Below are 26033 nucleotides of genomic sequence, written 5' to 3' on the forward strand. Positions count from 1 at the left end.
AAGATACACTCAGCATCTTTCCAAATAACTGTTCTGCTTTATTATGACGCAATTGAAGGTTTTTATGCACATGATTACGTAGGTATCACATTAATATTACAATTGTACATTCATGGTAACAAGGGGCGTTACATAGGCAGGCTTATTCTAATCAGGACTCAATTAATTGTGAGCATGCTGACTTATCAGTATATGTAAACACAGACAATTCTACATAAAATGGAAGACGTACAAAAGACAAAATATGACTTCAACATGGCTAAACTACTTTTCAAATATATATATCCCTTATAATTAAAGTAATTTAATCAAAAAGTACCCTAGACTGTGATCACAAGAGGGAAACAAATCAAACTCAGAGATTTCTTTAATTAAGTCATTTTTGCAGTGTCTGGTGTGGATCCAGGTGACTTTTTCTTCACGTTTTGCAAAAACTGTACATGAAATAGATGCTGTATTGAGTCTCCAAACTTTTCCTTATATATAAATGTCTCTTAACAATCCACAAGTCACCTGGCTTTAGTTTTAGATCCTTTCAAACTTTTAGGATCTGGAATTGGGGAGAAAACACATAAATGAGTTTGTCAAAAAACCTTAAAAGATCAGCAACATTCTCTGTGAGATCCGAATGAAGGACTTCAGCTGCTGAGACAAAATATAAGCAAGTGAGTAACACACTCCCAAACAAAATCCCATAGGGAGAGAGTCCAACATCCCCCTTAGAGGCTTGATAAAATATAAGAAAACGTTCAGGCAAAAGTTTTCTAGTTTCTTACTCTACTTTGTCCGCTACATTGTAGACAGTAGGGGGTGTAAAAATAAAACCTCAAAACTTCTAGTAAGGACTCTCCTATAAAAAATGATTTCCTCTGTTACTCTCTGTACTTTCTGGCACTCTGTACTTACAAACTACTTCTGATAACACTTTTTACTGTGGCCTTTGCAGTAGCATTTGCCACTGGACATCCAAAAAACATGTCCATACAGACAAAATGCTTACTCGTAAGATCCTAACTTGGGCATCTGGATATATCTTTTTTGTAATCTCTGGGAGGGATGTTCAGCTTTTGGTAACACCTTTGGTAACAGGTAAAACAAGAAGTGGTATGTTAGTAAAACAACTGTGGGGAACCCTGGCTCTATCCCATGCTCATTTACTAAGGCAGCCATAACTGCTTGTGACTGATGACACGGTCCATGTGTCAAGCTGGAGGGAAAAGAGTGGCTGGCAGACATAAATGATCACCTTTTCCAAAGTCCTGTTTTATAAGAAGTTGCCCCCTGTGGACCACTTGTTCTTCTCGTTCTGGGGTCCTTAAAGTTGAATTATTAATCCCAGCTATACTGGGCCAGAACTAGGGTGGAATCTGTGAGTTGCACAGACCCATCAAGTGTCCGGGGCTGTAAATGCAGCATCCTTAGTCACCTGGGCTGCTTCCATGTGTGAAAGTTAATATGGCTACCTCAGCAAGAACCTGGAGGGCTGAAAACAGCCGATCAAATTAACTTGGCATGCTTGGTTGGTTTACCTGCCGAAGTAAAAACAAACTTCTGGCCCTTCAAATGGAACCAAAAGCTCTCTATATCTCGACTATCTATATAAATATACACTCTTTTTGTAGCTCACAGGCTTTGCTAAAACATGGAGCTCCGCTTCTTGAGCTGGGGAAAAAGGATCCAATGACTCTGAATACAGAGTATCCTTCTGGGTGATAATCTGCATACTCAAATCTACAAAAAATGTAATATCTGGGTCTTCAGGGAGTGTGTCCTGCACTGGGCTCACAGCAGCTGATTCCCACATCAATTTAACACACGTGTCTTCCTTTGTCTCCAGCCTCCTCCAATAGAGGCAATAAGGTGGCTGGATTCAAATGTACGCATTTTTCATTGTTAGATTTGTACATAAACAAACTCATATTTTAAACCTTTCATTAGACAAACATTTAGTTATCTATATATTTGCTGCACAGAATGTCGGACCATTAAAAATTAAATGTTTGACCAAAACAATATCTAACTTTGTCTAATAGCACCTTTGCATAAAAGCTACAGCTCTGATATATCGGGGTGAACCCTTCATTACTGGGTCCAGCTTCGATAAATATATTACAATGGCTTGTTTTCTATCATGCTATTTGTGTAAGAACTCCAGTTTCATGTTTCAAAAGACAACTTCTTCCTGGCAATATTATAATAAATGATAACAATACCCTGCGGTCATGCAGAGATGCCCATAAATCCAAAATATTCTTCTGCTTATACCACTGTACTTACACGAAAAAGGGGCACATCATTTCACAATCCACACATTCTGCTTTGGATTTCAAAAATAAAAATAAATAAAACAAAAGGACCAATCTGTATGATGGACCAGAAAGCATCAAAAACTATAAAACAACTGGCTGCAGGTGGCATCTATCCTAACAGGGTGTGTGGACTTGATGTGATGGGTCTGTTATATTTAAATTTTATTTATTATTACTCTCACATCATGGACCGCACATCAAGTTATCATCAAAAACCTTACAATATAATTTTTGTAGAAGAACTTCTTATGTATCCCATCCATCTTGGCTTTGTTAAATATTATGGCAGCTTTATTCCAAATAACAACCTCATCTTAATCTTTTTTTTTTCCCTCAATAAGGGCTTATTGTATAAATGTAAAATTACAAAATTGTTATCTTAATCTAAACTAATCTCATTCATTACAAATTTCCCCATTAACCTGAATTTCATTTCCAACCAAAGGTTGTCTAAACCAGTTTCAATATATCTATACTATTAATAAAATTGTTAAACTCATATTAGAAATTAATACTCATTATTACTTAATTTTACTTAATTTCCCTTTTTAAAATGCACTGTTTCCACTATCAAAGGATATTCAATTTGTGTAATACACGGTTAAATGTAACCTTCATTTTACCATGTTTGGAAAACAGATTCAAAATAATTGTGATCACATTGTTTACCATTAGATTCCTTAACCCGGCACATGTTTTGTCTAAAAAACTGGAATTGGCATGGTGTCCTTCCAGCTTATCACTGACCTCTCAGGGACATTCTTTCAGGAGAGCACAAAGGAGGGGGTCACATCTGCGTATATGACACACACAAGCAATAGAACTAAAGGTCCCAGCATTCGCACACACATACACCAATATCTCTCTAAAATCGCTTACATTTTCCCATTTGTACACAACACATGCATATCACATTCTCTCACTTTCTTTTAGCTCTTTAATATTTCCCTGCATAAATTCTGCATTCCTTATTTTGTTCAGATATCTTTTATATCTAGCTTCTATGATCAGACAGGCAGCCAGAGTACTCATCCCATCTTCCCTCTCTGACAACATATAAAGTATTCTGTTTTACCTCTCATTTCTCTGTTTCTGACTCTAATAGTTGTAGTGCCTGACCCCAAATTCATCCCACAACTTAACATGAAAATGTCCCTTTCTGTCTAGTGTTAATGTCACCCTTGATCCATCCTGCTCACATAGATAGCTGTTTCTCTAGCTGTTTACTCTGCATGATTCTTAGTCCCTGTGGACCTTGGTAACCCAGTTACCCATTGTGGATCCCTGTCCACTCTAACCATTAATCTAGGGGCTCAGTATAGGCGGAACCGCACATTTGGTTCATATATAGCGCTCCTCTTGCGCTGGGCATTTTTGAGGGTCTCTTACCCTTCATTCCCTTACTTAATTCAATGCCCATAATGACTGGTCAGTCTTCTCTCTTCTCTACTTGTGCCTATACCCTCTTGCCTCTAAACTACTTTATCTAGCAGATGTACTACATATACCTGTGAACAGCACCATTCTTCCCTTTCTTATCTATAACACTCCGATGGACAATAGACAGGGACAACATAACATATAACCACCAATCAATACAGTTCGATTAAGGGGAGTAAAATAGGAACCCTTTGTCCCGAAAATGCCTTACCGATCAAGGAAGTCTGATAACTCAAATGTAAGCAAAAGGCTTACCTCAGCCGGCTGATTATCAGAAATTCCCGGATCGTCTCAAGCTCCTCGTTTCGGATACTCAGGGTCACCTGGAATCCCCTCCTAAGGCAAAGCTCGCCATGCTGACTCGGTTAAATTGATGATAGGCAACTCCTATCCTCATATTGATTAGTGGTTCCAAATTAATAATAACAACTGCAGTAGGGAACAGACACAAAAGATACACTCAGCATCTTTCCAAATAACTGTTCTGCTTTATTATGACGCAATTGAAGGTTTTTATGCACATGATTACGTAGGTATCACATTAATATTACAATTGTACATTCATGGTAACAGGCAGGCTTATTCTAATCAGGACTCAAAAGAATGTAAACATTTACTGAAAATATTATTAGTGCCGTGTGCACAGTGAGGGCAGTGTGCAATACATACAAAATACAATACAATTATATACAGAACTTACAAATTTCCATTACAGCCTTGAGTACTATTAAGGGCCAAGTCTCAGCTTTATCGGTCTTATTTCGAAGACCGCTTGCTACACATTCTTTAGTCCAGGGTTTTATCCAAGGGATGATGCGGCTTAATCCGCCAGTTAAATCACCCTTGAACCATTGGGACTTGAACTTAGATTTGTCAGTGTTACAAAAACAGCCATTTGAACCGATACAGCATATTCCCTTAGTCCTTCTGACAAGGAAGCTAGTGTTCGTGGTTGCTATATCCTCAGCAAGTAGGGTTTCGGAATTGGCTGCTCTTTCTTGTAAAGAGCCATACTTGATAATTCATAAGGACAGAGTGGTGTTACGCCCTCGTCCAGATTTTTTGCCAAAAGTGGTCTCAGGTTTCCACCTGAACCAAGATTTTGCCCTGCCATCGTTTTTTCCAAAACCATGTTCCAGGGAAGAGAAGTCACTACATTGTCTTGATGTGGTGAGAGCGGTCAAAGTCTATTTAAAGACGACTGCTCAGATTCGGAAGACTGATGTCTTATTCATTCTGCCAGATGGTCCTAAGAGAAAGGACAGGCAGCGTCGAAATCCACTGTCGCTAAGTGGATTTGGCAGGTTATAATTCAGACATGATTTAAGGGGTAAGATTCCACCTTTTCCTTGTCAAAAGAAGTTTATTAAGTATACAATAATATAAAGATACATGAAGTAAGTTTACAAGGATTTATAAAGTAAGCTCATTGTTTTACAGTAGATTTTGTATAAGTATGTAACATGAAATTTCAAATATTATATATCGGGTACATGAAAACCTAAAATAAAGGTAGAAATTATTACATTAGTTTCTTTTGGAGGTATTTAACTGATTTATACCATCTATATATATTATTTACAGGTAATATGTGTATAGATCAGATAAATTCTGATAATGAGCTTTAAACGTGAGGTGGAGGAAAGGAAAGAAAAGGAAGAAAACGGATAGAAAGACAGAGGTATGGTCCACAAGGTTGTCCCGCCCGCCAACTTATTGTCCATTGGCTTCTCCCAGAAGCCTTAAAATGGATGTTTCTATAATTCACTTAATCTGCTACCATGGCAAAAGAACAGAGTCATTGAAAATTGACAGAAACTGTTTTATCCAAGGATGCCAGTTTTTCAAATTTTGGAATTTGGTTTTTATCGATAGTTACCATCTTGGCATGAGACATTGTGTTATTCATTCTTTGAATTGTTTCTGCTAGAACCAATGTAGGGGATCTCCATGCCTTGGCCACTGTTTGCTTTGCAGCCGTTAGTAATTGGATCATAAGTTTGAATTGAGAAAATGTTAACCATTCCGGTTTTAAGTTAAGTAAAGTTATGCATGAATCTGGTTGTATTGTCCTTTTGAATATTTTAGAAGCAATCACGAAGACCTCCTTCCAGAAGATTTGGATTACTGGGCACGTCCACCATATATGTAAATGTGTGCCTATGTCTGGGCATCCTTGAAAACAAAGAGCTGAGGTATTAGGTGAATATTTGGCCACTCTGGCAGGTACAAGGTACCAACGGTTAGGACTTTATAATTTGCCTCCAGTGCTAAAATATTGGGTGAAGATGACTTAGATGTGAGCCATATACTAGACCATTCCGTGTCCCCTAAAGTTCGCCCCAGGTCCTCCTCCCATCTCTGAACATAAGTAGGTTTGTTGAAATTTATGACTCCATATAGTTGATTATAAAGTGACGAAATTATTCCTTTAGCAAATGGGTCTTTTGCACAGATTGATTCAAAAATGGATAATTGGGATAACGGTATTTCCACATTTAGGAATGGTGTAAAGAAATTTTTAATTTGGAGATATCTAAATATCTCAGAGTTTGGTAGATCATATTTTTCTCTAAGCATTGGAAATGGAAGGAATGATTTAGATGCCATAAAATCGTGTAGTGTTTGAATACCTGAAGTTGTCCAAGCTTTAAATGAATTCGGGTAGATCCATGTCGGATAAAAGGCCGGATTTCTGATAAAAGATAGGAGAGGATTGTGTGGAGATTGTAATTGATATTTGAATTTTAGTTTATCCCAGAGAGATAAAAAGTGTTTAGTTATGGGATTATGAATTTTGGAGCGATCTTTAGGTTCAAGCCATAACAAGTTTGATATTAACAGAGGGTCACTTTCTGTAGCCTCTATAAATACCCATAATGGGATTTACTGTTTTGTGTGGTACTTGGAGAGACTGGCCAAATGAGCTGCTCTGTAATAGTTAGTAAAATTAGGATTTCTCAGGCCTCCTTTATTTTTGGGAAGATGTAGTGTGTTTATAGGTATACGTGGTATGGAAGAGCCCCAAATAAACGAAGTTGCTCTTTTTTGCACTAGTCTCAAAAAATAGGAAGGAATTGGAATAGGGAGGACTCTGAATAGGTATAGTAATTTGGGTAGAATAGTCATTTTAATTGCATTAATCCTTTCTATCCAGGATAAAGGAATTTGCGACCATTGTTTTAATAGATTTGTGATCTGTCTTAATACTGGAGGATAGTTGGTTGAGAATAAGTCAGAATGAGATGCTGTTAATTGAATTCCAAGATATGGGATTGATTTTTCTGCCCAGGTGAATGGGAGTGCAGCCTTCGCCGGAATTAGTTCCATGTTTGAAAGTGAAATATTGAGCACTAGGCATTTCTTAGGGTTAATCATAAGGCCGGAGAAGGCTGCAAATCCATCAAGAACGGGCATTAGGTTGGGACCAGAAACCTGTGGCGATGATAGAAAAAGTAATATATCATCTGCAAATATACATATTTTGTGTGTAATACCTCCTACTTCAATGCCAGTTATAGTATGGTTTGTTCTAATGTATTGGGCAATGGGTTCGAGTAAAAGGGCAAATAATAAGGGAGATAATGGACAGCCTTGTCGGGTGCCTCTTTCGATATTAAAGGCATCAGATTTGTATCCAGCATATTTTATATAGGCTTTGGGTTTATTATACAATGCTGTAATCAATGTTAAGAAGTGGGGTCCAAAACCCAATTTTTGTAAGGAATATTGCATATATTGCCAGGATACTGTATCGAATGCCCTCTTAATATCAAGAGATAAAAAACATAAAGGGATTTTCCGTTTTTTACCAATATGTGCCAATAACACTGCCCTGCGTACATTATCGCCTGCCTGTCTATTTGGCATGAAGCCTACTTGATCTCTATGTATTAATTTTCCTATAACACTATTAAGGCGGTTTGCTAATACTTTTGCTAATAATTTGATATCAAGATTTAATAGAGAAATGGGCCGATAATTTACGCAGGAAGTATCATCAGAAAGAGGTTTTGGGATCATATATACAATTGCCATTAGTGTTTCTTGACGAAAAGAATGTCCTTCTAGAAGTTTGTTGAAAGTTTGTGAGAACAGGGGAGAGGATTTCTGAAAATTTTTTATAATATAGAGCCGAGTATCCATCTGGGCCCGGTCTTTTGTTAAGTGTTAGATCTTTAATGGCGTTAGCAACTTCATCTATAGTTATAGGCTCTTCCAAACTGTTTTTTTGATCCTGAGACAACTCAGGTAAGGTAATTTTTGAGAAAAAAGATTCAGCATCTGTAAGGTTAAATTCTTTGTTAGACTTGTATAAGGTTGCAAGATGTGAGTGAATTTTATGGACTATTTTAACTGGATTACAAGTATAAACGTCTTTTGATAATTTCAAACGTATAGGTTTGAAAGATTTGTTAGTTGAGTTTAATGCCCGAGCCAAATATGTGCCTGGTTTGTTTGTATTCATGTAGAAATTGTGTTTAGAGCATTTGAGGGATTTATCTACTGATTCTGTGAGAAATAGAGCGTATTCCAATCTAGTTTTTTCCAGATGAGATTTTGTACTCTGAGATGGATTATCTTAGAATGATATGTAGGTTGCATTAAAATTTAGTTCTAGCTTTTTTGCTAGAATTTTGCGTTCCCGTTTTTAAATAGCGCCATTTGTCTTTGTATTACACCACGCAAGACAGGCTTGTGAGCTTCCCACAATGTTATCGGGGAGATGTCTGGTGTATTATTAATTGATAAGTATTCTTTTAAAGCTTGTTCAATGGCCATCTGATGTAATGGGTGTTTGAGCATTATGTCCGGTAGGTACCAAGTTGGGTCATGCGCTTTTGGTATTGCTGAGGCTATAGTAGTGTATACTGCGTTATGGTCAGACCAAGGAATCAAAATTATATCTGACGCAATAATTTCTGGTATCATTCCTATTGTTAGAAAAATATGATCTATTCTGGTGAAGGTTTGATGAGGATGTGAAAAATAAGTGAATTTATTTTTTATCGGGTTACTTTCTCTCCACGAATCTACCAGATTGTATTTAGAAAGAAGTTGGGAGAAAGGTAATTTAGAGGTTATTTTGGATGGTGTAAAAGGTCATTTATCTAGAAATGGGAGGAGGACCTGGTTCGAATCCCCGCACATAATCACTGTTCCCATTTTGTGCATATTAATCACTTGTAATGTGTGTGAGAGGAACAGTGTAGGTTGTTTGTTAGGAGCGTAGTAGGAAATCACAGTGACTGCTGTATCCATTATATAACCCATTAGTATCAGGTATCGACCTTCTGGGTCTTTAATTTCTGATGATAAGGTGAATGGTGTGGATCGGTGAGATGCAATTAGAGTTCCCCTTTGTTTGGTACTGGCTGAAGCCATAAAAATTTGTGGATAAAAAGGAGATATATATTTTGGTGTGGAATCTTTGGTGAAGTGTGTTTCTTGGAGGCACACTATGTGGGCCTTCTTGTTATGGAAAGTACGGAAAGCTTTGGTCCTTTTTCTGAAGTACATTTATTCCCTGAACATTCAGGGATAGGATATTCAATGGTGCCATGGTAACAGATCAAAAAGTTTTGACTTACTTTTCATTATGCAATGCTGACTGCCCAGATCAACCTGTGTGGACTGAAGAGATGAAAAGATAGAAAGTATCTAGTGAAGTCTGGAGTAAAGAGTAAACAAAAAACATATAAGATTAGGTGATACATTGTATAAATTATTATTTGTAAGTAATCACAAGTTGCCCGTGAAAGAGAATAAATATCTCTCTCAGGGGAATAAATGCTTTCGTCACACTCCCACATAATAAAGTTGGGAGAATGAGGAAGGCTAATGGGGGTACACGGATCTTCCGCTTACAGGAGAGAAGTGCTATAATAAAAGCATCAAGATGATGACTCAATAATTAGAGTGCAAGATATAATATATTGTTAGAATTAGTTATTCCAGGGTGGTTGTGTATGGTTAATAATACTCTAGGTTAAATAATTCAGTCAAAAAGGTACTGTTTATAACTTTGGTATGGATGAAGATAATTTTTAGTATTTTGGGGATTTTAACCCTATTAGAGTAAACAATTACATATTTTAATCATATGTATTTGTTTAAATATGATAAATCATAGATTTAAAATTGTATTGAAATAGATTAGCTCAAACGAAAACAAAATTCTAGGAACTAATTAGGTAATAATATATTTGTTTTGTGGAAAGAAAAGAAAAAGCTTCCATTACTTCTGGATCAGTTTTTCCACCTTTGTCATAGAAAGTAATTTATCTATTATTATTACCAGAATTTGGACAACTGAATAAGGAATTCCTTTTTACATTTAGTAGTAATAAGAAATATAACTTGAATGTAACATAATCCCACACAATGTTTGATTATCAGATTGAAGTTACATTCAGTTACAGTTACAGATTTTATAGAGAACCATCTCTAAGTACATTGTACATTGAAGAGATACTAGGATTTAAGTTGTCAGTCCATTGAATCTTCTTGGTCCATGGATGTCGTGGCATAATGGTCTCTTTTTTGAGAATGTTGATTTCCATTTTGTTCAGAAATTTTCTGAGAACTGCCTGAAGGTGAAGATGACGCCATTCTTCTGCGTGAAGAGGAATTGCTGCTTGTGGGTTCTGTCAGATTCAATTTTAAAAGGGTCTGATCTGTTGTAGTTCATCTGCAGATCTACTTCTGTAAGTTGTACCTTGGTAAGTAAATCTGACAGAAAAGGGGAATCCCCATTGATACATAATGTTGTGACGTTGCAGTTCCATTAGTTGGGGTTTCATGGAGCGTCTTTTAGTAATAGTAAGTTGGGATAGGTCAGCAAAAATTTGATAATTGTGACCTTGAAAATTAAGTTCCTTTTTTTCTCTTGCAGCAGTTAATATTTGTTCTTTTGTCCTGTAGTAATGGAATTTTGTGATTATATCACGGAGGGGTCCATCTTTTTTTTTTTTTTTGCTGTGAGGGCTCTATGTACTCTGTCCAGTTCCAAGCGTTCAATAGGAATATCTGGCTTTAGTTCTTGTAATAGAGCAGTAATTGTAGATTGCAAGTCTGTCACAGTTTCAGGAATTCCTCTTATGCGAAAGTTGGAACGTCTGGCTCTATTTTCATAATCTTCGAGCTTAGTTTGAAGTATTAAATTCTCTTCTTTTAGGTTTTCTATTTCTGTTATATTATCTTGAGTTGTCATTTCAATTTCATCTATTTTTATTTCTAAGGCTGCGGTGCGGTTTCCCAGCTCTCTTATTTCTTTAGTTAGGCTGTTTGTTATTTGTTCTGAAGTTTGTTTTAAAGCCTTATGGAGCATTTTTTCAAATTGTAATAGTATTGCTGGGGATGCCTAGGAGGCTTGTGGAGAATTCTGTGAGAGGATTTGCTCTGTATCTGACTCAAATGGAGAGTCTTGCTGTGACATTTTCTGTCTTTGAGAGCGCACTGATGCTGTATATGGTGAGGTGACTGGCGCCGCTTTAGTTGCGGTGTGCGCCTGTGAGCTCTTTGTGAGGTGATTTTTAGTTTTGCCACGGCTTCCTCCCAGTACCATTTTTCCTGCCCAAACTTTCACAGTTTGTTCCCAGGGGCAAAGAGGTTCAATTGGGTACCTTTTGAGCCTGCAGTCTCCGCTTTATCCGTTTCTCCTCTCCTCAGCGGTGCGGAGCTCTAGCAATGCATGTCTGCTCCGCTAGACCCCGCGCATGCGCCCCCAGATTCCACCTTTTCAGGTCAAAGCGCACTCTACTAGAGCGGTTAGTGCTTCTTGGGCAGTGCTTCACCAGGCCTCCATGGCTCATATCTGTAAGGCCGCAACCTGGTCTTCAGTACATACATTCACCAAGTTTTATCAGGCGGATGTAAGAAAGCATGAGGATATCCTCTTTGGGCATAGTGTGCTGCAGGCAGCAGTATAGGTCCTCAAGTCTGGGGGTGCCCTATGTGTTGTCTCTCCCTCCCCTCAAATAGCATTTCTATGGGACGTCCCACATAGTGATTTCTATGGTGCTCTGTGTCCCATGATGTACGATAAAGAAAATAGGATTTTTATAACAGCTTACCTGTTAAATCCTTTTCTTGGAGTACATCATGGGACACAGAGGTCCCTCCCCTCTTTTGGGGTTTAGGTATATTGCTTTGCTACAAAAACTGGAGGTACTCCTGGTAGGAGGAGGGGTTATATAGGGAGTGAACTTCCTGTATTGAGTATACCCGTGTCCATCACCTGAAGGTGCCTATATACCCACACAGTGATTGCTATGGTGCTCAGTGTCCCATGATGTACTGCAAGAAAAGGATTTTACAGGTAAAATCATTGCAACATAAATGCAAATAAGCAGTCGGAATCACTTTAATAACACAATCCTATAGTAAAATGTAATTTAAACTGGGTTGTGAGACAACAATAGTTTATATCCAAAACCAATGTAGACTGAAGAACTACACCCATGGAGTCAATATTCGCATATATACAGAAATCTGTTACAACATGGAAATGGATCTAAAACAATAAAAATTAAATAAAGAAGAAGAAAAAAGTGAAAGGGAAAAGAAATGTATTAAGCTCTATTATTGAAGGCATTAACGTCCCAATCGACATTCATGCCAAAGGGTGAGTACGATTTTAATTCAGAAATCCAGAACGTTTCTAGGCGAGACACCCCTCTGAGACTAGAGTCGCCTCTCCAATGGGGGACAAATTTATCAATAACCTGAAATTGAGTTCCAGGTGGATCCTTATTGTGGTAGCGTGAATAGTGTTGAGGGACATTATGGTTGGTACAACCTTTTTTTAATACTGGGCAGGTGTTCATTATTGAGCATTACTGAAAAAGTTCTAATGGTACGTCCGACATATTGTTTTTTGCATTGACAAGTTATCAGATAAACTATATAGCGGGTAGCGCAGGTAGTGAAATGTTTCATATGATGGGTGAGATGTAACCATACTGGTCAGTGGGTTTAAAATACATCCTGAATTCCAGTTGATTAATTACTGAAATTTCAAGGTCCAAGAAATGTATAGTGTTATGGCTAGCTTCATAATTCGGCTAAATGCCTCTATTGTTGTCATTGAGAAGTGCCATGAATTCGCAAAGAGAATCATGGTCACCCCTCCAGAGGAGGAGCATGTCTTCTATGTACCGTCTAGGCAGTATGTCATCTAAGTTTTCAGTTTAATTTAGCGCTGCACTCTTTATTTTTGCACAATTTTTCATGCCCAATATCTGGGTTATAGTGTTCAGCTGCTGATTTTCTTAACCAAGCGCAGATATATAAATTCTTATATACATTATATAAAGATCATGTAAATCCCCCTGGAAGTCCTATAGTCAGTGGGATTGACTCAGTCACATCCCGCATTGGATGTTATATTGATTTTCAACTCCAACCCCTTGTAAAATCAGTCCCCTCATACCTTAAGGATACTAAAAACACTATTAGACTTTTAGAGGGAGTCAGCTTTTGGGATGACCTCTTACTTTACTTGTAACAGCTGATGTTGCATCCTTATACACGTGCATCCCTCATGATCTTGGTTTTTCAGCAGTGAAGCACTATTTGTCCAAAGATGCAACTCTCTCTTTAGTCCAACAGGATTGTTATGCAACTTCCCTTATTTTGCAAACGAAACATAATTACTTTTAGTTCAACAATACGTTTTATTTACAACAGAGGGGTGTTGCCATGGGGGGCCAAATTCTCCCCAAGTTTGGCGAATCTGTTTATGGCCAAGTGGGAGGAGGATGTCATCTATACACTAGGGCGTCCAGAGCTGGTCCTTTGGACCAGGTACATAGAAGACGACCTCCTCTTCTGGAGGGGTGACCATGATTCTCTTTGCAAATTCATGGCACTTCTCAATTACAACAATAGAGGCATTTCGCTGAGTTATGAAGCTAGCCATTCCACTATACATTTCTTGGACCTTGAAATATCAGTAATTAATCAACAACTGGAATTCAGGGCGTATTTTAAACCCACTGATCGGAATGATTACATTCCGGTAGTCAGTTGCCATCACAGTCAGTGGTTAAAATCAATTCTGCACAGCCAATTCCTTAGACTGCGACGCAACTGTACTAACGTAACCGATTTCAATCTTTAGTCTCAGATTTTGAAAAAAAGATTTGAGAAGGGCTATATATCAGGATCTTGATAAATAAATAAATAGGGCCTCCTTGTTAGATAGGAGTACATTATTTACAGACCGTCCTAAACCCATACAAGACACTAAGTTTAAGTGGTCATTTTTTACCACATTCTCCTCTTAATTTAGGCAAATACGGGAAATTTTCAGTAAACACTGGAAGGTCCATAAGAACGATAGGTTTTTGGGCCCAGTTCTCCCTGAACATACAGGAGTCATTTTACAGGGGGGCCCAGCCTGTGGGGGGTCAAATTGCTCCCAATGTTATTGATACCCCCATGAGAACCTTTCTTTCAGGATTGCAATTGTTACTACCCCTGCCGCATGTGTAATGTGTGTTTACACAACACCGGTGGGAGGAGGAAGTCTGAAGCTTTAGCATCTACCGCCACCCATTGTACTTATCGTATGAAACATTTCACTACCTGCGCTACCCGATATATAGTTTATCTGATAACTTGTCCATGAAAAAACAGTATGTCGGGCGTAACATTAGAACTTTTTCAGTAAGAGTCAATGAACACCTGGCCAGTATTAAAAAAGGTTGTACCAACTGTAGTGTCCCTTGACACTATTCAGGCTACCACAATAAGGATCTATCTGGAACTCAATTACAGGTTATTGATAAATTTGTCCTCTATTAGAGAGGCAACTCTAGTCTCAGAGGGGTGTATCACCTAGAAACGTTCTGGATTTATGAATTAAAATCTTACTCACCCTTTGGTATGAATGTCGATTGGGACGTTAATTACTCCATTAATAGAGCTTAATACATTTATTTTCCCTTTCACTTTTTTCTTCTTTTTTTATTAATTTTTTATTGTTTTATGTCTATTTCCACGTTGTTACATAGATTTTGGTATATATGCTAATTTTGACGCCATGGGTTTAGTTCTTCAGTCTACATTGGTTTTAGATATAAACTATTATTTAACAGTTAGTTATAGTTACAGTTTAACCACTTTCCGACCTCCCGTCATCGTTATACGTCAGCTGTTTGAAGAGGATTATCGTTGTTATGGCAGCAGCTAGGTTCCATAACCCCAGTATCCTGTTCAGCAGGCGGTCAGCTTTCAGATAAAAGTGGTCTCTGCGGCGGATTCACCACGAGATCACTTTTATCGGTGGTGGGAGAGGGCCCACCCCCCTGCCATGCTCCACACCCCTCCGCCGCTACTGATTACTCAGGTAAGCGGCAGAGGGGTGCGGAGCAATCGTATCCTTCTCGGTCTTTGGTATGGAGCTGACTGAGGGGAAGATGGCCCCCGCTCGTCTCCATACCATTGCAGAGCGGAAGCGACGTCAAAACGTTACTTCTGCCCATAGCTCTAAAAGGGACATTTTTTTTTAAATTGCATTTTCGTGTAAATATGAGATCTGAGGTCTTTAACCACTTCAATACAGGGCATTTTCACCCCTTTCCTGCCCAGGCCAATTTTGAGCTTTCAGCGCTGTAACCTTTTATAATGACAATTGCGTGGTCATGCAACACTGTACCCAAATGAAATTTTTATCATTTATTTCCCCGCAAATAGAGCTTTCTTTTGGTGGTATTTTGTCACCTCTGCGGTTTTTATTTTTTGCGATATAAACAAAGAGCGACAACTTTGAAAAAAACACAATATTTTTTACTTTTTGCTATAATAAATATCCCAAATTTTAAAAAACAAAACTAATTTCTTCATCAGTTTAGGATGATATGTATTCTTCTACATATTTTTTGTAAAAAAAAAATCGCAATAAGCGTATATTGATTGGTTTGTGCAAATGTTATAGCACCTACAAAATAGGTGATAGATTTATGGCATTTTTTATTTTTTTACATTTTTTTTACTAGTATGGCGATTTTTATCGTTACTGCGACATTGCAACGGACACCTCTGACACTATTTTGGGACCAGTGACACTTATACAGCAATCAGTGCTATAAATATGCAATGATTACTGTATAAATGTCACTGGCAGGGAAGGAGTTAACACTAGGGGAGAGATCAAGGGGTTAACTGTGTTACCTAGGGAGTGATTCTAACTGTAGGGGGAGGAGACCGATCGGTGTTCCTATATACTAGGAACACACGATCTGTCTCCTCTCCCCTGACAGGGCGTGGATTTGTGTTTACACACAGATCCACGTTCCTGTTCTGTCACCAGCAATCGTGGGTGCCCGGCGGGAAATTGTGGCCGCCTGGCATGCACATCGGCTCCCGAGTGACACGGCAGGCACGTGCGCGCGCCCCCTATACCGCCGGAAAGATAAGGATGTTCTATGATGCCCGCCCAGAGGGACAGAGTGTTCATGTGGACGTCATATGACAGTGGGCGGTAGGGAAGTGGTTAAGAGGTGCTGTAAGGTTTTTTTCTATTACAAGGGATGTTTACATTCCTTGTATTAGGAATAAAAGTGACACTTTTTTTTTTTTTTTTTTTAAAGAACAGTATAAAAATAAAAAGTAAAATAAATAAGAAAAACATTTTTTAATGAGCCCCGTCCCACCGAGCTTGCGTGCAGAAGGGAACGCATACGTGAGCAGCGCCACAGTGTTCAAACCACACATGTGAGTGATCACCGTGATCGTTGGAGCGAGAGCAATAATTTTAGTCATAGACCTCCTCTGTAACTCAAAACATGCAACCTGTAGAATTTTTTAAACTTCGCCTATAGAGATTTTTAGAGGTAAAAGTTTGTCGCCATTCCAAGAGCGGGTGCAATTTTGAGGCGTGACATGTTTGGTATCAATTTACTCAGCATAACATTATCTTTCACCGTATGAAAAAAAAAATTAGCTAACTTTACTGTTGTCTTATTTTTTAATTCAAAAAGGTGTATTTTTTCACAAAAAAAGTTTGCTTGTAAGAACGCTGCGCAAATACGATGTGACAAAAAGTATTGCAGCGACCACCATTTTATTCTCTAGGGTGTTAGAAAAAATATATATAATATATATATATATATATATATATATATATATACACAGTGGGGACGGAAAGTATTCAGACCCCCTTAAATTTTCCACTCTTTGTTATATTGCAGCCATTTGTTAAAATCATTTAAGTTCATTTTTTTTCCTCATTAAAGTGGTGTTCCGGCCAAAATTATACTTTTTAAATAAAAATACCCCTATAATACACAAGCTTAATGTATTCTAGTAAAGTTAGTCTGTAAACTAAGGTCTGTTTTGTTAGTTTATAGCAGTCGTTTGTTATTTTATAAACTTACAGCAGGCCGTGGCCATCTTAAGTGTGGGAATCTGAAGCCAGACTGTATTTCTTCCTGCATTTCATCCTTGCAGATCTTGCACATGCTCAGTGCAGCACAAGCAGTGTAATAGGTTTCAGGTCAGGTTTCCATAGCAACGGCAGTGTCAGAGGAAGTTGCCGCCCCTTCCCAGAAGGCATTGCAAACAGGAAATGATGCGATGGGCCACGGCCAGGGAGGAGGAAGTGAAAAATGAATACAGCAGATATACAGTAGAGAAAAAAATAAAAAAATATCCAATTCGTTTACAGTGCACAGTTTAGTGAAGGATGCTGAAGAGTTGTAAAAGTGGGTGGAACTCCACTTTAATGTACACACAGCACATTGACACATATTGACAGAAAAATACAGAATTGTTGACATTTTTGCAGATTTATTAAAAAAGAAAAACTGAAATATCACATGGTCCTAAGTATTCAGACCCTTTGCTTGGTATTTAGAATAAGCACCCTTTTGATCTAATACAGTCATGAGTCTTTTTGGGAAAGATGCAACAAGTTTTTCACACCTGGATTTGGGGATCCTCTGCCATTCCTCCTTGCAAATCCTCTCCAGTTCTGTCAGGTTTGATGGTAAACGTTGGTGGACAGCCATTTTTAGGTCTCTCCAGAGATGCTCAATTGGGCTTAAGTCAGGGCTCTGGCTGGGCCATTCAAGAACAGTCACAGAGTTGTTGTGAAGCCACTCCTTCATTATTTTAGCTGTGTGCTTAGGGTCATTGTCTTGTTGGAAGGTAAACCTTCAGCCCAGTCTGAGGTCCTGAGCACTCTGGAGAAGGTTTTCGTCCAGGATATCCCTGTACTTGGCCGCAGTCATCTTCCCTTCGATTGCAACCAGTCGTCCTGTCCCTGCAGCTGAAAAACACCCTACAGCATGATGCTGCCACCACCATGCTTCACTGTTGGGACTGTATTGGACAGGTGATGAGCAGTGCCTGGTTTTCTCCACACATACCGCTTAGAATTAAGGCCAAAAAGTTCTATCTTGGTCTCATCAGACCAGATAATCTTATTTCTCACCATCTTGGAGTCCTTCAGGTGTTTTTTAGCAAATTCCATGCAGGCTTTCATGTGTCTTGCACTGAGGAGAGGCTTCCGTCGGCCCAACTCTGCCATAAAGACCCGACTGCTGGAGAGCTGCAGTGATTGTTGACTTTCTAGAACTTTCTCCCATCTCCCGACTGCATCTCTAGAGCTCAGCCACAGTGATCTTTGGGTTCTTCTTTATCTCTCTCACCAAGGCTCTTTTCCCCCGATAGCTCAGTTTGGCCGGACGGCCAGCTCTAGGAAGGATACTGGTCGTCCCAAACGTCTTCCATTTAAGGATTATAGAGGCCACTGTGCTCTTAGGAACCTTAAGTGCAGCAGAAATTTTTTTTGTAACCTTAGCCAGATCTGTGCCTTGCCACAATTCTGTCTCTGAGCTCTTCAGGCAGTTCCTTTGACCTCATGACTCTCATTTGCTCAGACATGCACTGTGAGCTATACAGAAAAAAGAGGAGAGGACACCTTAATTCATCCAAGAATAGGTTCAGGGGAAGACGGATAGGGGAAAGGGGGATTTACCACCCAATGAAACAATTAATCAAATTAATTATACCCCTAAGGTTACCCAAATCATTTGTCAATTAACTCAATGGTGTGTAGCTAACAAGCTATCAGATAGTTGTTCAATGGACCATAAAGATATATATGAGAAAAAAAAAAAGGGGGCAAGAGGAGGCCTCCTAAAAAAGATGGTCCGCTCAAGAACAAACTGTTGTGAACCTGAAAAAACTTTATTGTGTCAATTTACTAAATAGAAACATAATCCACTAACCATGTATATTTAAAAAATAGGGCAAAGAAAGTCCTATTGTGTGCTGGTGGCCACCACAGACATTACACATACATCAAAATTTCATGCACTCCCACTCATCAAATTAATGTCACTGAAGACCCGGGTCTGTACAATTTTCATGGGATTCCAGAGCAAGGAGATGGCTTCATGAATAATAGACATTCGGTCCTTCTAGGATAAAGTGCAAGTGCTGGTGAAAAACAAGGGTCCCATACAGATGTGAGCCAATGGCTGATTAGGCATATATGTGTGTCAACCGACAAGGAGAAAGGGGGGGAAGAGCGTCCTGATTGATTAGTGAACGACTGCAACTCCAAGGGGGGGAGGGGGAGGAATGGTGGAGAGGGAGCAGCCTCACATGTATAGCATTGAAGATAGACGGAGGATAGCCATAGATAAAGTGCCTCCTATATGTAAGGGTACATTTTAAGCTCTGAGGAAGCTTGGAAACAAGCGAAAGCGCTCAGCATCTGACTTATGTGCAGGTGGCACACAGACTTTCACACATCAACAAGGATATTCCCGAAATTGGATGTGAACATTTTAATTGTCTCAACCTGATCTTGGACATCAGACGGAGCCTTTGCGGTGAACATTGACTCTGAGTGTTCCCTATGACTGCTTAATCTACTAGGTATGAAATGTCAGTATGTTTGAACCTTGTGACTCACCGCACATCTTGCTGGAGGATACCTGGAAGTAACAGCTCACGTCTACAATAAACTTATACGCCGCATGAACGTGTCTTTTACCCACATGAGTGCGGTCATCAGCAGCCCTTGACTTTACTGAAGACGTCAGACGGTGAGCTTAAAATGTACCCTTACATATAGGAGGCACTTTATCTATGGCTATCCTCCGTCTATCTTCAATGCTATACATGTGAGGCTGCTCCCTCTCCACCATTCCTCCCCCTCCCCCCCTTGGAGTTGCAGTCGTTCACTAATCAATCAGGACGCTCTTCCCCCCCTTTCTCCTTGTCGGTTGACACACATATATGCCTAATCAGCCATTGGCTCACATCTGTATGGGACCCTTGTTTTTCACCAGCACTTGCACTTTATCCTAGAAGGACCGAATGTCTATTATTCATGAAGCCATCTCCTTGCTGTGGAATCCCATGAAAATTGTACAGACCCGGGTCTTCAGTGACATTAATTTGATGAGTGGGAGTGCATGAAATTTTGATGTATGTGTAATGTCTGTGGTGGCCACCAGCACACAATAGGACTTTCTTTGCCCTATTTTTTAAATATACATGGTTAGTGGATTATGTTTCTATTTAGTAAATTGACACAATAAAGTTTTTTCAGGTTCACAACAGTTTGTTCTTGAGCGGACCATCTTTTTTAGGAGGCCTCCTCTTGCCCCCTTTTTTTTTATCATGCACTGTGAGCTGTAAGGTCTTATATAGACAGGTGTGTGGCTTTCTTAATCAAGTCCAATCAGTATAATCAGACAGCTGGACTCAAATGAAGGTGTAGAACCATCTCAATGATGATCAGAAGAAATGGACAGCACCTGAGTTAAATATGAGTGTCACAGCAAAGGGTGTGAATACTTAGGACCATGTGATATTTCAGTTTTTCTTTTATAACCACTTCGCGCCCGCACTATAGCCGAAAGACGGCTACAGCTGGACTCGAAGGTGTAGAACCATCTCAAGGATGATCAGAAGAAATGGACAGCACCTGAGTTAAATATGAGTGTCACAGCAAAGGGTGTGAATACTTAGGACCATGTGATATTTCAGTTTTTCTTTTTTAACCACTTCGCGCCCGCACTATAGCCGAAAGACGGCTACAGCGCGGACGTCAATTGCCGGGAGGGCGTCCCTGGAGGTCCTCCTGCTTACTTCCGCGATGCGCGCTCCCACGGGCGCGCATCAGGGAAATTCTGTGCTGGTCGTGTTCCTTGGACACAGCCAGACACAGATCGCTGTAAATGGCCAATCACAGCAGCCGTTTACAGCGTGATCGGAGCTTCCAATGAGAGATGATCTCATATGTAATCATATGAGATCATCTCTCATCGTCGGCTCTCCTTCCTCACACAGAGACAGCGGACAGCGTGTGAGGAGGGAGAGCGAACGGCTGCAGCGGTGAGTGTAAAAAAAAACGGAAAATAAAGTGACCATCTGTCCCCACTGCCATCTGTCCCCACTGCCATCTGTCAGTGCCATCTGTCCCCAGTACCACCTGTTAGTGCCATCTGTCATCAGTGCCACCTGTCAGTGTCACGTGCCATCTGTTATCAGTGTCACATGTCATCAGTGCCACGTATTAGTGCCATCTGTCATTAGTGCCACGTATTAGTGCCATCTGTCATTAGTGCCACGTATTAGTGCCATCTGTCATCAGTGCCACATATTAGTGCCATCTGTCATTAGTGCCATCTGTCATCAGTGACACGTATTAGTGCCATCTGTCATCAGTGCCACATAGTACCATCTGTCATCATTGCCACATAGTGCCATCTGTCATCAGTGTCACATGTCATCAGTGCCACGCATTAGTGCCGTCATCAGTGCCACGTATTGGTGCCTTCTGTCATCAGTGCCACGTATCAGTGCTATCTGTCATCAGTGTAAGAATATGTTTGGGAAATGCTGCGTCAGCTCTCATTGAAAAAAGGGGGGAAAAAAGTGAAGCAGCCAACACAACAATCTGACTATTGTGGATATATAAGGAACAACAAAGTGTGGCGCTGGAAAGGTATTAGTGAAAAAACAACAAAACACAATAAATAGTGATAGTGAATATATGAATCTGTCATCAGTGCCACGTCAGTGTCACGTGTCATTGTCCTGGTGCTCTAGGGCCTTCAAAAGTGTAATAGGTAGTCAACAAGTTAGATGTGTAATTTATGCTCCTAGAACACCTGATGGTGCTCCCTGCATGTTGGGCCTCTCTATGTGGCTAGGCTGTTAAAAAGTCCCACACATGTGGTATCGTAATACTCAGAAGGAGTAGCAGAATGTATTTTGGGGTGTCATTTGTGGTATACACATGCCATGTGAGAGAAATAACCTATTACAATGACAATTTTGTGGGGGGAAAAAAACAAAAAAAATTTTTTTTCCCCCACAATTCTTTGCAAAATGAAGATTTGACAATATTAAAAAGCTCACCAGGCATCTTACTAAATACTTTGGAATGTCTACTTTCAAAAAAAGGGTCGTTTGGGGGGTATTTGTACTTTTCTGGCTTGTTCGGGTCGCAAGAAAGGAGGTAGGCCATCAGTACATCAGGTGTGATCAATTTTTTATGATTTGCACCATAGCTTGTAGACTCTAACTTTCACAAAGACCAAATAATATCCACTAATTTGGGTTATTTTTTACCAAAGATATGTAGCAGTATAAATTGTGGCCACAATTTATGAAGAAAAATTCATAATTTGCAAAATTTTATCACAGAAACTAAGAAAAATGCGTTTTTTTCCCAAAGTTTTCGGTCTTTTTTAATTTATAGCGCAAAAAATAAAAACCCAGAGATGATCAAATACCACCAAAAGAAAGCTCTATTTGTATGAAAAAAAGGACAAAAATTCATTTGGGTACAGTGTTACATGACTGAGTAATTGTCATTCAAAGTGTGAGAGCGCTGAAAGCTGAAAATTGGTCTGGGCAGGAGGGGGGTTTAAGTGCCCAGTTGTCAAGTGGTTAATAAATCTGAAAAAATGTCAATAATTCTGTGTTTTTCTGTCAATATGGGGTGCTGTGTGTACATTAATGAGGAAAAAAATTAACTTAAATGATTTTCTCAAATGGCTGCAATATAACAAAGAGTGAAAAATTTAAGGGGGTCTGAATACTTTCCGTCCCCACTGTGTGTGTGTGTGTGTATGTATATATATATATATATATATATATATATATATATATATATATATAATGTTTTGGGGTTCTAAGTAATTTTCTAGCAAAAAAAAAACTTTTTTTCCTTTTTTTACCTTTTATTTTTTATTTTTACTTTGTTCTTTTAACCCTTTCATGACTAAGCCTATTTTTGAAATTTGGTGTTTACAAGTTAAAATCCATATTTTTTGCTAGAAAATTACTTAGAACCCCCAAACATTATATATATTTTTTAGCAGAGAATCTAGAGAATAAAATGGAGATTGTTGCAATATTTTATATCACACGGTATTTGTGCAGCGGTGTTTTAATTGCAAATTTTTGGAAAAGGGACACTTTCATGAATTTTAAAAAATCCAAACAGTAAAGTTACCCAAATTTTTTTGTATAATGTGAAAGATGATGTTATGCCGAGTAAATAGATACCAAACATGTCACGCTTTATAATTGCATGCACTCATGGAATGGCGACAAACTACGGTACCTAAGAATTTCCGTAGGCAACGCTTTAAATTATTTTTACGGTTACCAGATTAGAGTTACAGAGGAGGTCTAGTGCTAGAATTATTGCTCTCGCTCTGACGATCGCGGCGATACCTCACATGTGTGATTTGAACACCGTTTACATATGCAGGCATGACTTCCGTATGCGTTTTCTTTGCTGCGTGAGCTCGCGCGGACGGGGGCGCTTTAAAAAAAAATTTTTTTTCCTATTTATTTTGATATTTATAAATTGTGTTTCAAAAAAAAATTTTTTGATGACTTTTATTGCTGTCACAAGGAATGTAAACATCCCTTGTGACAGTAATAGGTGGTGACATGTACTCTTTATGGAGGGATCGGGGTCTAAAAGACCCCCGATCCCTCCTTTGCACTTCAAAGTATTCAGATCGCTGAAAACGGCGATTCTGAATACTGTGTATTTTTTTAAAACCGGCTCCATTGGCAGCCGAGTAAACAGGAAGTGACGTCATGACGTCGCTTCCACGTTTACAATGAGAAGGCTGGAACAAAGCCGCCCATGGCTTTTAGCCGCATCGGTTGTTATACTCGGATAGCCGATCGCCCGCTCTAAACAACGGTACTGGGATGATGCCTGCAGCTGCGGGCATCATCCTGGTATAACCCCGGAAAGCCGAGTACGCACATCTGTGTATGCTCGGCGGGAAGGGGTTAAAAAAAATTGTCACTTTTATTCCTATTACAAGGAATGTAAACACCCCTTGTAATAGAAAAAAAGCATGACAGGACCTCTTAAATATGGTCCAAAAAACATGATCTTGCAGCAAATCCGCCATAGAGACCACATTTATCTTAAAGCGGACCGCCCACTGAAGAAGAGGATACCGGAGTTATGGCAGCTAGCTGCTGCCATAACAATGCTACTCCTCTTTAGAGTGCCGACGTATAATGACGGCGGGCGGTCCGTAAGCGGTTAATTAGTCTGACTGCTTATTTGCATTTATTTAACTATAGGCATGGTCGGCATGCCATTTGGGTTGTGGATGAAGTCGTCTGACCGGAGTGAGGCTTGGTTGTCACGCATGCGGTTATGAGTTCAGCGTCGCCCAGTTCAATGGCATACATTGTAAGGCGTGGAACGCATGTTACCCACTATGGGGGATAAACCAGAGCGAGGTTTCTATGTCACGCATGGAGTCATGTGACTGATGTTTCTCCACCCATTTGTGCCCAAAGCGAAGGCGTGGAACACATGCAATTCACTATGTGCAATATATTATAGCGCAGTGGATGGAGCCACACCGATTTGATCACTTATTTGTTGATCACATTTTTATTGTCTATATTTTGCGCAATGTGGAGGAGCAGGCTAATACCCCAGTTGAAGTCCACTTGGACGAAACGCGTCGGATTTGCTAGTCAGCTCCATACATTGCAGTATACCTGTGATCACATCTTGACGATGATGGTACTTTTTCAAATTTGATCTACACCAGTGGTTCTCAACTCCTATCCTCAGGACCCACTAACAGGCCAGGTTTGCAAGATAACTGAAATACATCACAGGTGATATCATTTGCTGCTCAGTGATTTCAGTTTTCTAGTCTGCATCTTCCCCAAGGTAATGCATAAAACCTGGCCTGTTGGTGGGTCTTGAGGACTGGAGTTGATAACCACTGATCTACACCATGTGGAGGCGGTTTTTCTTTTTATGACCCCCATGTTCAAGCATCGGTCAGGTGAGAATTCCGTGTACCTCGCCGGGATTGCAGAGTGCATCGCTAGGTGACCCTGACCAGAGTTACGGTTTACCGTTCCTAAGCCTGATTGACTCACTGCCGCTGGCACGTGGGTCCACAATCTCCGGTAAGAGTACCTACTCCCCTCCTCAGATGATAAAGGATGCACACTACCTCTGGGGATTTGGCTCCAGCTCACTGCTCTAAAGTTTGTTCTCCAGGCATAGACTTTGTTTACAGCTTTCCAGCTGTTCCAGTCTGGTTCACTTTGTGGATACTCCATTAGCATATGGTGGACTTGGGATTGTTTTTTTTACTTATTTTTGCGGCATTCACTTTCTAGTGACCACTCACCTATTTCATATGCACTTCAATGTCTTATCTTGCATTCATTTGTACTTATTGAATTGTATCTTTTTTGTTGAGATGCACTATATTGTACTATAATTCATTATTGTTTTTTTTAGTACATTCATTCACATTCACCTATATGTTGTTCAATTTTAGATACCTCCATTACCTATGGTATCGTTTAATAGCGCTACACTTTTTATCCTCACATATACTCAATTTGTCACATTGTACTTTGTGGTAAACACAGTAATTTCCCTACTTACACTGTGAATACTTATGTACATGTGATTTTTTTTTTTTTTTTAATTTGCAAGGATTTCAAACAAACTTCTTTCACGTTGTCATTATGGGGATTGTTGGTAGAATTTTGAGGAAAATAATGAATTTAATACATTTTGGAATAAGGCTGTAATGTAACAAAATGTGGAAAACGTGAAGTGCCTTGAATACTTTCCGGATGCGTTGAACCTGGAAACTCCATATTTTTAAGTGGGCTAAAGCAAAAAAAAAAAGTAAGGTGCTACTACCTTATTAATCCAAAGCCAAATGAATGAACGTATAACTGGTGCATAACTGTGGCCACCACAAGTTTTTTTACCGGATTGCTGAC

At 39.3% G+C, this 26033-nt stretch overlaps 1 protein-coding gene across 6 annotated transcripts in view; it reads left to right on the forward strand.

Moving 5' to 3' along the window:
- The window catches only part of THUMPD2 (THUMP domain 2 tRNA and snRNA guanosine methyltransferase), a 571516-nt gene that overhangs the window by 536282 nt on the left and 9201 nt on the right, over window positions 1-26033 (forward strand). The window contains exon 10 of one of the 6 annotated variants that reach the window (XM_073627646.1): window positions 5334-5403. The exons of the other annotated variants lie outside the window; for them this stretch is intronic. Within the exon in view, the coding sequence (XP_073483747.1) occupies window positions 5334-5337 (4 nt within the window). The 3' untranslated portion in view covers window positions 5338-5403. Of the gene's footprint in view, window positions 1-5333; window positions 5404-26033 lie in introns of those variants that run through there. 6 annotated transcript variants of the gene reach the window in all.

Source organism: Aquarana catesbeiana, linkage group LG04, assembly GCF_042186555.1.
Source record: "Aquarana catesbeiana isolate 2022-GZ linkage group LG04, ASM4218655v1, whole genome shotgun sequence".
Taxonomy (NCBI): Eukaryota; Metazoa; Chordata; class Amphibia; order Anura; family Ranidae; genus Aquarana; species Aquarana catesbeiana.